The following is a 16914-nucleotide window of genomic DNA, read 5'->3' on the forward strand; positions in this document are numbered from 1 at the left end:
CAAAGTTAATGATTCACTTAATTTGTAGGAATAATTTATTGCCTCAGTTGAGAAACTTAGTATCCGAAAATCGATGACAGAGAAACTAAAGGAAAATATTTGCTGAAATTTATTTCAGTGTCCATAATTTTTGAATTAAGTATTAATACTGGAGATGACTGACTTCATATTTAATAGACTCCAAAGGAGCTGTACCATTCACTCATAATAAGATCAGACTTTAAGTTCTAAGGGAAAAGATCCATATTCATAAGCATTTGACAAGTAGTGGGGTCTCAGATGTGCTGAGAGATTTATGAGATTTTAGCCAACACTGAAATTTAGTTTTATGAATGATATTTCTATATCTGGGCTTCTATTGACCCCAGGAGGAAGATCACTAACCTTCTACCCACATATCTGCTCCTCAACACCAGACACAGAATTCTAGTTTGCCTCAGAGAACTCAATTTTTGGAAGTAGAGGTGCAAATCACAGGGGATGTGGTGGACAGATACCACCACCCTAGTGACTCCAATAATAATGGGAAAATATGATGGCTCAGCTAGCCATTGTATGCCACCAGATAGCCTCCAATATACCAGAAAGACATGATAAAAATGAACAGTTGCATTAAAAACTAAGAAAGCATTCTAAATTAGCTTATTTATTATGTAGCCGGCAGAAATAAATATAAGATATTTACCATAGACCTAACCTCTGTTGTTTTTATCTTGAAGTCTTTTAAGATGTTTGTGTTCTTCCTTACATTTCACAAGAACTTGTAGCCAACTATAACTGCTGGGTGATGGGTGTTCTGTGAACATTACTTTTTTAGTCTTGATTCTTCCAAGCATCTAACGCTCATTAATTGTTACATCCTTCAAAACATTATAGCATTCTTTCTCCCAGCATCTTAACTCTTGAGTCTTACGTTTAATGGAAAATTGTTACTAAGATTTAAAACTTATAGACAGCAACGTGGTATTATGAAAAGAGCATAGAAATTTGAGCAAGACAATTCTGCCTTTCAATTCTGACTATGATTTACTAGTTGTAAAATTTAGTGTAAGTTATTTATTGAGAACTGTCTCAATGTTCTCATCTTTGCAATGGGGTTAATAACATAACATTTCTGTATTATGTGAAATAATGTTTGTGTATTAAAGATTATAAAATGGCTATCAGCAAATCCTAAGGCTAATAATTGCTTCTCTATTGATGTACTGAATGATCGGAAATATCTTTGTCCCAGCATTCCAAGGTCCAAAGGCACTTACTGATTAGATCAAATGTTCAGCCCTAAGCCCAGCAGTGGAACTGGGGAATATGATTTGCTGATTGGCTGAGCCCAACTCCTGTGTTACCCCTAAAACACATGACCCTCAAGTGAGGGGAGGAAAGTTTCCCCAAAGCAAAAACACAGGGATATGACTACAACAACTGAAAGTGGAAGCAGGGTGGCAAAACTCACAGATGTCCACTACAGTCAAAACACAAGGGGAACGAGGAATAAAGTTCATTTTCCTTCCCTGTCGCCATAGTGGAGTGTGTTATCTTCGTTATTATTTCTTGATGTGGGATCACCAGGGCGTCTTCCCGACAGATAGTGCCCCCTTTGATGTAGCCATCACCTCAGTAACATTTCCTACCAGCCCCCAAAGGCCCACGGATGCCTCCCCTTCTTTAAGGATCACAGATCTTGCCCCTTTGCATTTCTCCTGCAGTGCCATTTCTCAATGGCATCCATGCACTTCATACTCCTATGGAACATTCAATTCCTAAGGAACAGTTTTATCACCTTCGAAGACTACTTTTAAGAACAAACTGCAAACCCAGTAGGTAATTTGGGGATACTGAAATTTAATACTCAACTCAGCTTGACTTGTTTTAAAACTGTTTTTACTCTTTTTCTTCATCCATTCCCCCAGATTTGCCTGATCCACTTAAAACTTGTAAACCCTTTTGAGACCAAAGACTTTGTTTCATAAAATACTTTTGGTGTATTTACCTGGCACCTGGTGTGGTGCTGGGTGCCCTGTAGATACCTACAAATGTCCGTGGGTGAGAATAATTCCATAGGGTCATACTGGACAGATCACCATTGCATAGCACGGTTTACAAAGTTCTATTCAAGAGCATTTTAAAATGTTACTTGGAGAGAGATGTGGCAAAGGGCATATGCCCTATTTTGAAAAAGGTGGGTATTTCTCCTTGTCTCTAAAAGGTAATTTTTAAGCAATCTGAAGCAAATTTTTACACCAGCTTCAGTCTTCAAGGGGAGTTAGAAAGGGCGGTTGCCAGGGAAATCTGATTGGAAAACACCAATCAGGCCTTGAGATCTGCACATCGCGTAATTGTAATTTTCCTATTCTTGCTCTTTTTTTCTGCTTTTGCTATGAGAAGAGCAAGCTAAAAAGGCTACAGGGACACTTATGCCAAGTCGCATTTGTCAAGTTGAAAGCTGTGTGGAGCAGAAAAGCAGTTCTCCCAGCTGCAAAGAAGATGCAAAGGAACCGAGTGAGTAGGGAATCTGAGAGCTCACTAAAAGTGCTTAGAAGGCCAAGACATTAAAGCCATTTCTGTGAAACATGGCAGACAGGAACCAGAAATCCAGGGTGAAGCTTTCTTACAAATGCTGAAAAACCCCTGGGGTTCTTGGAGGGCCCCAAAGCCATCCTTGAAAAGTGTGGCTGTCCTATAAGTTTCCGATTCCCCATAAAGTGTCCATTTGTGTTTAAGCAGGAACTGATACTGACAGTCAGTAAGGGTGCCACAAAATGGTGAGACAGCAAACACTGTTTTACTTCATAATTATTTATTTCAAACCCTCTTTATCTTTGGTAGCAAATTAGTCACAAACTAATATTTATGCTTATTTTAGTAGTTACATTTTATTTTTAAAAAACCATAGTTGAGTGGTGCACTCAATTTTTTTTTTTTAGTTTGTTCATTCGCTCAGTCAACATACATTCATCAGAGGTAGGGCAATATTAAAAGTTTTGGTGTCAGAAAAATGCAGACTCCTACTTATTGTTATGACTTCGGGCAAGTAACTTCAGCTTTTCAAGTCTGAGTTTTGCGGGAGTAAAATGGATGTAGTAGTGCCTATTTCATAAGACTGCTGGAAGAATTAAAATAAAGTAAGATAAGTCTCACCTCTAGGCCTTTGAGGATATTCTATAAATGTCAGTTTATTCCATAAATATCAGGTCCCTAGCTCTCCTTTCATAAATATAATTTTTCCTCATAATTACCTTTCCTCCTCAAGTTCAGGAAAGGCCAGATATGTTGACTCCCCTGAGACAGAGCCAAGCACCTTCATTTACCTGTTTGCTTTCATTGACATATTCTGTGCTTAGGAAGAAATCAACAGCTGCTAAGGGATAGCCTTGCAAATATAAACCTATAATTGATTTCCACCACTTTAAACACTGCTTTTCCTCGTTATATTGTCTTTACTTCTATCTAATCAGTCAAATGCCGAGGTTGTTTCTCCCAGCCTTTTTGGTTCCTTATGATAGAGAACTGTGTTTTAAATCCCACCTCAGTCTTAGGTTCATCAGTTTTCCTCCCAAATCTCTGCAATACAGGACTGCCCACAGAATTGCACTGGCCTGCCCTGGTATCTGTCAGGATATACGCTCCATTTCAGCTGTCCCGGCGTTCTAAGTGTCTGCATTCCTTTTGTGGCTCTCAGATTTCCCAAAATCTCACGCATTTTCATTACTCCAAATCTCACCATCCAACTCCCCATCCTGAGATTACTCGCTAAGAGTCACTCACCCATGGCTTCATCTCCCAGCCATTGTCTCTCAGACCATCATTGACGCAGAATGACTGACTGTCTACATTAGTTACACTTTATGACTGCAGCCCAGCCAAAGTGAGGACTCAAACCATGTGTACTTTGGAAGAGCCTTTTAAAAGTAAGCCATCCCATGTCTGAAATAGTATTTCTTACAACTTTTATTTCAAGGCATGTAATCTTTATTTTATTAAGTTTTTTCCTCCAGACAGAACTTAAAACCCTAAAAAGTTGTTTTCTTATCTGAAATATGTGTTCTTTAGATGATCATAAAATAATAATTGTTAGTCACAAGACAGCTAAGATCTGAATATGGTGGGGGGGCGGGGAATCTCTGGACTGTGTACAGTAGACCCCAGCTTGGGCATGGTCTCACTCTGGACTACTAACCACCCTGACCCCAGTTTCTTTACCGGAAAAGCTGAAATTATAATACTTACTCTTCTTATCCTTCAAAGTAGTTGTAAGGATCATGACATATTATGTGTATTTATGTTTTTTGCAAAAGCATGACATAGATGAATGCTAATCATTACTATTAATTTTGTTACTAAGAAATATGAACTTTAAGTTTTATGATTACTATACCAGAACACATCCATTTCTTGTTCTCATTTTTGCACATATTCTTTAAAAGGGTGTTTAATTGATTCAAAGACCATATTTTTACATTTTAGTATCTTTGATATTGGAATGTGTCATATAATGTATGGCATGTCAGAATTTAATTGGTTACATTTATTTCTTTCTTAATTATACAAAAACTATTGAGGGGTTTTCACTGGTATCTCAGATTCAGTAAAATGTGGTATTTGGATCTTAGAAGAAAGCTAAAGAAGGGTAAAAGTAAGCATACCTTGTCTATTTAAAATGGAAATTGTATTAACCAAGTTGGAATAGGATCCCTTCCCCCTAAAAAAGAAATCAGCAAAGGGTTTGAAAAATTCAGACAGAAGGTATTATCGTGAATCATATCATCTTTAATGGTTCCCTATGGTGAAGATTTTTAAAGGACCTCTAGCTTATTATAACTTTAGCTCACAGATCTTCCAGGACTACTGTGTCCTCTTTCAACTGAGTTTGAGAAGCCTAAAGGGAAAAAAACAAAATAAACAAATTTTTTTAAAATGGCAGCACCACAGAGTGTCCACTTCCAAAGGTTTTGAAGAGAGCTAAATATATTTTGTGCCTGTGAGCCAAGTTAGGAAAGCCAACTTTTACTATAGAAGATAGATATATAGATGACATTTTTATATTTATAATTTTCATATACTTTTCTATAGAATTATATATATATATTCCATTTGCACTTGTATTCACACACATTATTTGTCTTTATTGTAAATCTATTATTATCCGTATTTTACAAATGGAAAAACTGTATCAGAGATGAAATGACTTATCCAAGTTCACACACAGTGAGTGAAAGCAAAGCTGGTGTTAGAATTCATTGATTCATTGATGTCATATTTACCCAGAAACCTATTCTGTTTCTGGCACTGTACTAAGCCCTAGAAGTAGCAAAATAAACAGTAAGAAGCTTGCCTTCCTCACCTTTCTTGAACTTTCTAACTCTAACTCCCCCACCCCTTTGACAAAGAGTTGCACAGAGCAGAAGCTTCATACAGCCCAGAGCCTCCCTGACCCCCAGCTGTTGGCCTTGACAGTCATCATGCATCTGGAATGCATAGGTCTAGGCTCAAAGTTTCTAAAAAAAAAATCTTCTCTGGATACAAAAATGGTTCCCATGGAGGTTTCTTCCCTAAGATGTCTGCTTTGTGAACCAAAAGGAGGCATTTGAGGTTTGATCATTGGGAAGCCAGGCAAGCTAAGAGGCCCAAGGAAGCAGGATAGAGATAAGTCCCCAGGACAGAGGGCTATGCAGTACTTCCTGATGGGGAGCTCTCCCTTAAAAATGATGAGAGTAGACAATATATTAGGAATTTAAGTTTTTGCTTGCCATATTTCAATTATTTCTGCCCCTTCATTACTACAGAAAATTGAAAGTGGCATCAGTCTTTTTGGAAATCCAAAGTCATCCATCGTTAGGGAGCATCTGTGTGCTCGGTACCACCTGCTTGCTGTGGGTAGTGCAGAATTCCCATAACACAGACCTTTACTGAGCACTTCCTGCGTGCTTGTGGGCATTGCCTCATGTAATCCACAAATAACTCTGTGGGGTAGGAAACGGAAAAAGAAATTGAGGCACAGAAAAGTTCGTTAACCTGCCCATGAAAGTTCTTAGTTACTGTACCAATAGGATTTCAAACCTGGGAAGTCTAACTGCAGATCCCAGGCCTCTGACCCTTCAACAATACTGCTTCCCAGATTTCAGCGAGTTTACTGAGTATTTGGAGAGATGACACAAAGACACATCAACAAGTAGTGTATACAAACGCCATTGTATGGTTATGCAAATTAAGTACTCAAAGGGAATATGTGGGTCAGATTTGGGGGTCACATAATCTCCATCACAACTATACAACTCTGTCCGTGTACCTGGAAAACAGCCATGCTCAGTATGTAATGAATAGGCATGGCTGTGTGCCAATAAAACTTTATTTACAAATACAAGTAGTAAGCTGGATTTAGTCTGTGAGCTATAGTTTGCTGACCCCATATGTAAATGATACATGCTATAGATATCATAAAGGAGATCAATTTATGCTGGAGCAGTTGGAGGAAGCTGTGAGATTGCTGAAATCAGCCGCTAAGGAATAGTTGAGATGGGCACAAGACTCTAGGAGACTTGGCCCCTCCCCCTAGCGTCTTTTCACTTCCCTGTACTGCTGGCATGTTCCTGCCTAGGCTTTGATTACACCAAGCTTATACTCATCTAGAGACTTCACATTGGCAGATCCTCCTGCCTGGAAGTTCTCCCCCAAGCTCTCCTCAAGGCTGGCTCTTTTGGTCATCAGATCTACTCGCAGATTTTACCTCTTCAGGGCGGCTTCTCTGAGGAACAAGTTAAAGCAGTTCTCCCCCAGCCACTTTGTCACATCACCCCATCTTATTTTCCTAATGGCATTTATGATTTCTGAAACTACCTTGTTCTTTTATTGGTATATTTGTCTGTTATCTACTTCTTCCTGCTCTCCTAGAATGTAAACTCAATAGCTTGGACCAACATTTGTACTGTTCACTGCTATATATTCCCGGCACTCAGACCATGGCTGGAAGATAAACAAGCAAAAAATACTTGCGTAAGTAAAAGAAGAAGAGAGAGAGGCAAAGAGAGAGGAAGGGGAGGGAGACACAAAATGTAAGCATGCCTCATTAAGTGGTGTTTAATTTTCTCTTGTTCTGTGACCTAATCGACTATAGCAGTCATTAGAATGGCTCATCATTTTGTGCCCATGATATTATTTAATTAAGAAAACATTTTCATCCTGTAATTAAGGCACTTAGTTTGGGTTGTTCCTTGGTCAGAGGTAGGCCTTCTGTACTTCTGAATGACGACATGTAGTTTAAGTTACAGACTGGCTACACATAAAACTAAAAAATACACACTAATCCTCATTTCATTGTATCAAAAATAAAGCTGTTTAGTGGAGCTTAATGCTTAAACATACGCTTTTAAAAGCAAATGATCCTATTTTTCTCTAATCCATAACTATTTTAAATCTTACTTTTATTAGATTGATTTTATATATTACTGGGTTTTTACCATTTGTTGGGTCCAACCATCTCCTAAGCTGGTGCAGATAAGCAAGACAGTCGGTTAGCCTGTCGTCAACAAGTGACCAGGCTGCTTTTCTATCTGCTCCAGCTTTCTTCTCTCAGCAAGACTTCCCTTAAACTGCTAGGACCAGTAATAATAAAGGCTTCCTCAGACAGCTGCAAGGTTAGTTGTTTCTTTGTATTTCCCTAAATCCTTCTTCTCTGTGCAATTGAAGCAGAAAGATATGGCAGCCTTTGACTAGATCACAATAGTAGCTGCAGCCACAGGAGTCTCCTTTCTTTCCAAATAAAGGGGAACGACATTTCACACCCTAGGCGCCTTACAAACTGGTGTGCTTTCTTTAAAAGCTATGTACCTGACCACACTCTCTTCTTTTGCTTTAGAGTTTAAGAGACTTGGAATAAAAACTGTGGCTCAATTATAGCAATTTTGCCGGCCCTTAATGTTCAGCAACAGTATTTTTCTTCTCCAAGGTCCTGACTTTCTATTTCTTTACATTTTTCCTAGAACTGATTTCTGCATTATTTTATGTGTAATCTTGTTCTAGACTACCTGTCAGTATAAATGATGCATACATTTTTAAATTGCATTCCAATGTAAGTCATTTTCAAACAACTTCTTAGCTACTGTCATTTGACAACTATGTTTAATTAAAAGGTATACAGATTAAATACCTCCCAGCTGGTTCTCTTCACAATAATCACAGCCTTTTTCCGGTACAAGTCCAAGTTTCTACCATAAACTAACATTGAAAAAAAACACCTCACCAGAAATTTGCCACGTTTTATTTCATAAGTGAGGTGAGCTAGCACATTTGTCCGGAGAGTAATGCGTAGGAGCTGTGCATCGGTGCTGAAGACTGGTAATGTGTGTATCATCTATGATCCTTCGCTGTACTAGCTTAATTTATCAAATGTAACATCTAAACCAATAATGAGGTTCTGAACGTGATCAGATCTTTGCAGTGAGTCATCTGCCAATTGAAAGAAAACAAGACTGTTCTCAACATTTATAATTTCCCTCAGAAATCTCTCTTGTTGTTATAGTGATATTGATGCTTTTTAGCTAACAAAGTAAAAACTTTGCATTATCCCTACCATAATTAATAAATGGCAAATGCATCAGATGTAATGGATTCCAAAGGTGTCATTGGACTATAGTTGTTCAGTTCTCCAGGTGCCACTGATCATAACCTAGAGAGACAGCATCAAATAGTGGTCAACAGCAAGGCCCCGCTGGCTTGGAGACCTGCCCTTTACTGGGACTTATGTAACTATATAGCTGGCACTTATGTAACTATAAGTCACATAACCTCAGTTTCCTCAATTGTAAAACGGGGATAATAACAATGCTACCCCTCAACTGTATGGACTTAGCATTTATAAAGCATTTAGAACAATGCCAGCACCTAGGGATCACAATCTAAGAATTCGTTTAATAAAATAAACAAGCCACGCAGTGAAGCTTAATCACACTTTATCAGTATTAGAAGCTATTAACTACTGTGTTCAGGTCCAAGAGTAGTAGCATCTCTACAGTATGATTTTTCTAGATACAGCTCTAAAGTTGTATAGATAAATTTATAATTTAAGGGGAAAAAATAGTGTTTTTTTGTTTTTGGGGTTTTTTTTAGTAAAACATCTATTCTCACTTCCTAGAACCTATAATATTTAAAAATCTATCTAATATGTGTATGTGACATTCTGGTCTATTTTCTTAACACTTACGTTTTTAGATTCATGTGTTATTAATCATAAAGTTGGGATTAAGTAAATTCTAATCTTTGATGTTAAACCAAAATGTTTGGAGTCCTGGTGCTGCCATTTACCAGCTATGTGTTCTTTGGCAAATTTCTTAAGCTTTCTGAGCTCCTGCTTCTCATCTAAGAAATAGAGAAAAAATGCAGAATTGTTGTGTTGATGGAATAAGGTCCCATAAGCAAATTGCTTAGCATAGTTAAATGTTAATAATGCAGCACTGTATTATCTAATAGATAATCAGTAAATAGTTAGCATCAAAATATTATCTACCTTTTTATCTTCTCATTGCAAACTTAACCAATTCCAGGAACCCTTCCTGGAAACTCCTCCATCACCATTATTGGTAACTCCTGTTTCTAGTGTCTTTTTGTGCATATTCGATTTATAACACTATATCTTAAACTTGCTAACACGTTCCCAAATTTGGAACCGTTCCCAAATTTATTTATGCTTTGTCTTCTCATCTTTGTTATAAACATGTTGAGGGCAAGAACCAGTCTCCCATCTTTTTAAATTAAGTCCTGTGCACTGCAGGCTGTTTGTTACTTTCGAATGAGTATAGAGTGATAATTATACATTTATTTTACCAAGTGGAAGAGGAATGAGATCCTAGGTTGAGTCTGTGTAAGTGGAAAATCTAAGAGGGATTGCAGAGAAAGTCATAAATAAGTCCTCTATAACATAGTGTAGTGCTCTGTTGAACTCAACAGAAATAATTGTAGAAAGGAAAAAGAGCAGTGTACTGAGAACTTTATCTTCTATAGTACCCACAATTAGGGACTTAGAGTAGGATCCAGCAAAGCAAGATAAAAAGAATGGTTCCAATAATGGTACAGTAGTAGCTATACCAGGTAAGTAGAGAAACTCTTAAGAGATTGTGTGTGTGTGTGTGTGTGTGTGTGTGTGAAGGCAAAAAAATATTTGAATTAAGAAAATGTCCTTAGCTTTCATGAAGATATCACTTTCATTAAGAAAGCACTTTAAAGAGTGCTTTAAGCAGATCTATGGATGCTGAATCAAATTAAGAGGGGTTCAGAAAGAATAGGTGATTGGGAAATCAATGCTGCTGGTATCAAACACTGATTTAGGAAGAAGAGAGATTGGATATGAGATGGTAGAGACAAGTTTCAGGAAATATGGGGATGAAACTGAAACATTCTTAAATTTTAAATGACAATTGAAAACAAATGATTGAAAAGCTCAAACAAAACCAGGCTCCTTTCCAAGGGCATTCTTATGCCTAACTCAGTTATTATCAGCATGAGAAAACTGAGAAGTATATGTAAATCAGAGCCAATGATTTTGATTTTCCCTAATACACAGATCGTTTGTAAAGACTGACACATGGATTTGCATGTATTCAAAAAATTTTCAAGCCAATTATTGTAAAATACCGTTATTGAAAAGTTAATGTCTAAAGTTTTAGATACTTACCTGTGTTACCCATATTCAGTCACATCAAAAAAAAGGGAAAAAAAGAAAAATGTAGGATTTTATTTAAAAAATGAATAATCTGTTTTATATCTGAATAGGTTCCTCAAGATGAATGGACAGGGTACACCCCTCGAGGTAAAGATGATGAAATTCCCTGCCGAAGGATGCGGAGTGGCAGCTATATCAAGGCCATGGGAGATGAAGACAGTGGCGACTCAGACACAAGTCCCAAGCCTTCTCCCAAAGTTGCTGCACGAAGAGAAAGCTATCTCAAGGCTACTCAGCCATCGCTTACAGAACTCACCACACTCAAGTAAGTGATTCTAAAACTACACTTCTGGTAGTCCAGCAACTTGCATTATCACCTCGAATCAGATCGCGTGACTCCTAGAGCAAGGGGGCAGAAAACATTCTATAGATGGGGCAGTATTGATTTTGACATTAGGTCTGACTGGTATACCCCAATGCTTTCAAAAACGTGGGCACCCAGGTGTACTCTGCATTGATCATAAGCTGAACTCTCAACCTCCGAGGAGAATTTGAAATAATCCAGAATGACTTCTGAAATGAATTAAGATTTCTGGTCAATGAGATGATACATGTAGTTCAACTCTTGGACATTTGTTCACCCGCTAAATCTATGAGGTAACTCTTCCTTAAAAGACCCTTGAATTTTTCAGATAATTGAGCAACGTAATAGAGCAGATTATTATTTTTATTTTGCTAGTTCAAAATACTTTAATATGCCACTTAACACATATGTATATACACTTCTTTTTTTTTTTTTTTTTTATTAGTTTCCGGTGCACAAAACAATGTAATAGTTAGACATTTATCATTTATATCCCTCACACTGTGTCAACCCTCCTCCCCCCATGCACTATCCCTCTGACATCGCACACAGCCATGACATTTCCACTGTCTCTATTCCTAATGCTGTACTCCATAGAGCAGATTATTTTGAAGAAGCTTATGGAATGTGGCCATGCTTGAAAGTTGGGTGGTATGTGAAGGTTCTTGATACACATTTTTAAACTTAGGCACTCAATGCATATTGTATTTTGTGAGACCTTAAAAATGTTCTTTTGTTTTGAAAAATATAAGTAGTCCTTGCCTCTATTTGTGCTATTTGTAAACAGAGAATAACTTTAAAAAAGAAACTACTAAAATTGATTATTTTAAGCAAAGCTATATTTAATTTTTTAATATTACTTATGGAGAGTAAATCAGAGCGTTGGAATATAGCATCATGTGGATCGTCATCTGGACCTGAAAAAAATATATTATGGATAATTAGTGTTTGTTAAGTACCTTTGATTACATATATTCAGGAAACATATATTATTATTCATGCAATTATGTTACACTACAAAATAAAATATTAAAATACAGGGTAAATAAAACAGAAAAAGACCAAAGCCATGAGATTAAGGAAAACAAACTAGATTATTAGCCTAGAACACTGAAAAGCAGAGGACTATTCAATGATGGACATTTATTTAGATAGCAAATTACATTATATTTTAAGGAAGTGGACAGGGAGAGTTACCCTCATCAACTTTTTTTCAAGTGATCATGTGAAACCACTTTGGATCATTTCAATAAAAATAACTAATGCCAGTGCCATTAGTAAACCAACCCAAGAAAAGAAGCTCTTCTTCCTTTCCTTTGGTTTCCAGTTGCCCTCCTCTTTGCCTTTATTTCTGCATGTATTTGTTTCCTAGGGCTGCCATAACAAAGTACTACAAACTGAGTGACTTGAAACAATAGAAATTTATTTTCTCATGGTTCTGGAAGCTAGAAGCTGAAATCGAGGTCTTGGCAGGGCCATGCTCCTTCTGAAATCTGCAGAGGACAATCCTTCCTTGCCTCTTCTTAGCTTCTCTTTGTGACCTGCCATCCTTGGCATTGCTTGGCTTGCAGCTGTAAGTAACACTTTCATCTCTGCCTCTGTCTTCATGTGACTGTCTTCTTATGATACCTGTCACATTGGATTAAGACCCTCCCTAGTGACCTCGTGTTAACTTGATTAAACCTGCTACACCCTATTTCCAAGTAAGGACAAATTCACAGGTGCTATGAGTTAAGACATATATATATATATATATATATATATATATATATATATATATGGAACACAATTCAACTCATAACACTGCCTTGCAAGGTAAAAGTGGTCATGGAAATGACAAATTAAAATAGGTCTTCACTGCATTTGGGCACACCTCACAGAAGCTCAGAAAATTAAATATACCCAGTTTGAAAAGAACTGGTTATGTAATAAAGGCAGTGGGGCAAAGGAATGAAATGAGGGTGGCCGCAGACCCTTCTGGGAAATATTTTCTATGGACTTTAAAGTATCTCTCTACTAGAGACAATAATAGGTAGTCATGGCCATGGCATCAATTGATATCTTCCAGAAGATTCAAAAGATGGAATTCTTTGGGCAAGAAAGTCTCTTGGACCTTTAGAATCTCAGTTTTCCCATAGCAGTGGGACTCTACAACCTCCAAAGTCCTTTCCAACTTCTTAGTATCCTGTTAGTTTAATGGGATGCAGTTGTCACATCAGCTGAATGACACTTTGGATCTTGCATGATGAGGTACAGTGACTGCTGCTATTCACAATAGTACCCAGGTACGAGGACAACAAGCCCTAAGGAAGGTGAGGAGAGTGCGGTAAGGAGGCTGAGCACAGGGGTAAGTGCAGCAATCAAGTTCACAATTGTGCCTTGGAGCTACACTCCTCAGAGCTTCACGGCTGTGGGGTATCTGCTCTGAAGTCATTGGAACTCCATCTTTTTCATTTGGCCTTCTTTTAATGCCCTGCATCGCATTTTTACAACCATCATATATTTCTTCTACTGCTCAGAAGTTTTAAGAGCAGAAAGAGGCCAACACTGATAGCGGCTAAGCTGATGGTAGAGGGTCAGCACTTCAGGCAGAGAAATTACTCATTGAGCAGAGTATAAGAGTGACTGCTATTTTCTTCCTCTAAACTTATGGCAATTCGAAATGATAACCCATTTACTGTGGGACACCTCACAAACTGAAAATCTTCTTGACTTAAGATAGGATTTCACCAAACCACCTCTGTTGTCCCCTTGTTTAGCAGGCAAGAAAACATCTGCCTGCTGAAAACATCTGACCATTCAAACATGTCTTTCTTCTCTGTGCTACCATCCCATTCCCCAGACCTGCTCCTCATAATTCTGTTTGTCTCTATTCATTTCTCCCTTACCTGCTTTAGAAGTTCTATTTCTCATTACAGTCCATCATCTTCAACTACATATTAGTGATTTCTAGTTTAATGGAATTTAAGGAGATACACAAGGAGAAAAGGAAAATACACCATGGAGGCAAAAATTCAGATATGACATCATTCATAATCAATGCTGTCTTTTATTCTTTGATGATGTTTTGACTAGAGATCGTTATTTTTCTAGAAGTTTGAAGCATTCAGTCTCTCATGAAAAAATGATCCCCATATCCTAGAATTCTAGTTCCCCAAAAAAGAAACTATATTTTTGTTCCTACTTCTTTGACATTTAAGTCAATTTTTTTTTCCTCCTTCCTCCTCAGCAATTCACAGCTTTAGGGATGAATCATAGCCATGAACCAAGATAACTAAAATTAGCCAAGCGAGATTGGGGAAACATTTTGTTTGAGGTTTTCAACTCCTATCTTCTCTCAGAAATGTTGGAGAGAAGGGACTCATACACTTTCATGCATTGTTTTTCTTTTCCTACCCCTTTTCTGTTTTCCAAAAGTATCTAGAGGGTTTACTTATGAAGGTGGTTTTCATTAGCTACTTAATATAAGATATTGTGTCTTCAGACATAGAAGGCCTAAGGTCAGTTGAACATTCTAGAGTCAGAGGTAGTCTTGAGACATGAACTCCATCTTTGGTCTGTAAATCTCCTGTAGCTACTCTCTAAGGATCATTATTTCTTTCACTCCCTTCTCTTCTTCCACAGCTAGTAATAAATCCCTTCATCTCACCATAGCCTTTCCTGACTGATTTATTGGCTAACAATAAACTTAAATGGCATGTTACCTAAGAATATTATTATTTTCAAAAATAACTTCTGTATGTTTAATAGTAAATCGTCAGGCAAGTAGGGGAGAGATTTAGGGGCCAAAGTTTCCTCAAAGTATGTCACCATAGCTCTGATAAAGAATTTAATTATTTTACTTGGATTTGCTGTAATATGCTATTTATTCTGGAACTGCTACCATGATTAGTTAAAACCATGTCCAGACCTCACCTTGGACTTTTTCTTTTCAAGATACTGTAGAAAGGAAGAACTTTTTAAAAAATAACATTACATGAGCTGTCATTTAAAAGACTCCAAAGTTAAATGTCCATTAATCCTAGGCAAATAGCACTTTAAAATCTCTTCGTACTTCTCTATCCCTTCATCCTAGCACGAAGAAATATTTTCTCCTGGAAGAAATAGTCAGTCTCAAAAAAAAAAACAAAAAAAAAAAGTAAAAAAAAAAAGCACAAAAGTCATGGGGATTTAATCTACAGCATAGGGAATATAATCAATAATATTGTGATAGCGTGGACAGTGTCAGATGTTTGCTAGACTTACGGTGATGACTTCTTTAGGTCTATAAATGTTGAATAACTATGGTGTACACCTGAAACTAATATAATATTGTATCTTAGTTATATTTTAATAAAAATCTTTGGGGGAAAAAAAGAAATAGTCAGTCTCTAACATTATAGACTTGTGAACTCCTCTATAATTGATGAGAAGGCCCCAGACTTCTGTGCATATTTGGCTCTGGGGAGGACTAGTCAGATCTCCTAAAAGTTTTGATAAAGTGTCTAACAAAAGGCTTCAAGAAGGTTTATTTTCAATCTAAATGCCTTGAAGGCAGAAAGGATGGTTAATTCTCTTAACTTTCATTCTTTCCCTGATCCTGAACCATTTTTTAAAATAAATTGGTAAGATATTAAATAGCTCTGTGGCTTTGGGCCACTGGATTAATGTCTCTGAGCCCTCCTAAACCCGGTTAAATGAGAGGCTTGGGCTGTTAGCATGGATAGCTCCCATCACAACTCTCCTTGCCCAGGCTCATGGCAGACATTAGCTGATCCCAGCATTAATGGATCCCAGCATCCTTCCCACTAAGCAGCATCCATAGTTTCTGAGGAAACTTTCAGCACTAATGTGTTTAATTGTAAAGATAAAGTACAGAAGAACTGGCAGTTCACTATTTAAAGACAAAAGGAAGTCGCATTGGTAAAGAACATAATTTGAGAAGAGATAGATAGGGTGTTCTCCTTCACCTTTGATTCCGGAGATTTGAAATTAGGCAGTTCTACATACATCAGGAACTCCAAACTGTAGCCTCTTTCTGGAGTCTCTTTTTTTCGTTATCTTTGTATAAGTTTATTTCTCCTTTTTTTCTATCTAAACACACTGTGTCATCTACTGGTTCCTCACATTCCACATGCCCCTCCTACTCACCTGCGGTTCCACATGTTCCTTTTCTTCCAGAAAAAGGAGAGGGGGGTGGATCCAAAGATGGGAGCATGGGAATTGTTTTTTCCTGAGGAAGTGAACCATATTTAAGAAAATGGCAATATGTATCAGCCCATGTTTCTCCTAAGTGCCTGAAATGTTTCTGTTTTTCTTTGTTGTCTGCTTTCCCAAATGTTGTGCCATTCCTGTCTACCTATCCCTCAGTGTGAATGTAACATATAATAGCAAATATTGCTTACAGTGGGAAGGTGAACAAAATAACACAACTCTACACCACAAAATTTTGTATTTATATCCTCAGAGATATAAACTCAGGATAGTTTCCCATCCTTCCCTGTTCATAATACTTTCTTACGCTATCCTCTATCTTCTCAGCTTTCCCCACTACTTTTCAAAATAAAACATAAAACAAAATTTAAAATAGGTAAACTCACTTACTTTCTCCTAGACAAGTTATCTACCTTTGAACCTCCTCCTAGAAATAAACCAGGTTAAAAAACAAAGCAAACACAAACTGGTGTAAGAAATTGCCTATTACTTTCAGCCCCTAATAGCCATGCCCAGTTTTTTAAAAATCGGTCCCTCTTTGGGGTCTGAATACTCCGCTCCAACGAGATGGGCCTGTGTGGGTACGTGGAATCTGCACTCTATTCTGGTCTCTTGCTATGTAAACGCCTGTTTAGGAAGGAAACCTGTGTAGATTGAACTGCACCTACAATGCCCATGACGTCAGAGAGGAAAACCCTGCTTGTAT

General features: G+C 37.5%; 1 protein-coding gene across 10 annotated transcripts in view; it reads left to right on the forward strand.

Annotated features, from left to right (window-relative positions):
- DLGAP1 (DLG associated protein 1) overlaps window positions 1–16914 on the forward strand; it is an 853569-nt gene that overhangs the window by 611192 nt on the left and 225463 nt on the right. For 8 of the 10 annotated variants that reach the window (XM_033087117.1, XM_033087115.1, XM_033087116.1 and 5 more), the window contains one exon: window positions 10762–10976. In XM_033087117.1, the coding sequence (XP_032943008.1) occupies window positions 10762–10976 (215 nt within the window). Of the gene's footprint in view, window positions 1–2385; window positions 2500–10761; window positions 10977–16914 lie in introns of all 10 variants that reach the window. The other 2 variants (XM_033087118.1, XM_033087119.1) reach the window with 1 other exon arrangement.

This window comes from Rhinolophus ferrumequinum, chromosome 19, assembly GCF_004115265.2.
Source record: "Rhinolophus ferrumequinum isolate MPI-CBG mRhiFer1 chromosome 19, mRhiFer1_v1.p, whole genome shotgun sequence".
NCBI classification, from domain to species: Eukaryota; Metazoa; Chordata; class Mammalia; order Chiroptera; family Rhinolophidae; genus Rhinolophus; species Rhinolophus ferrumequinum.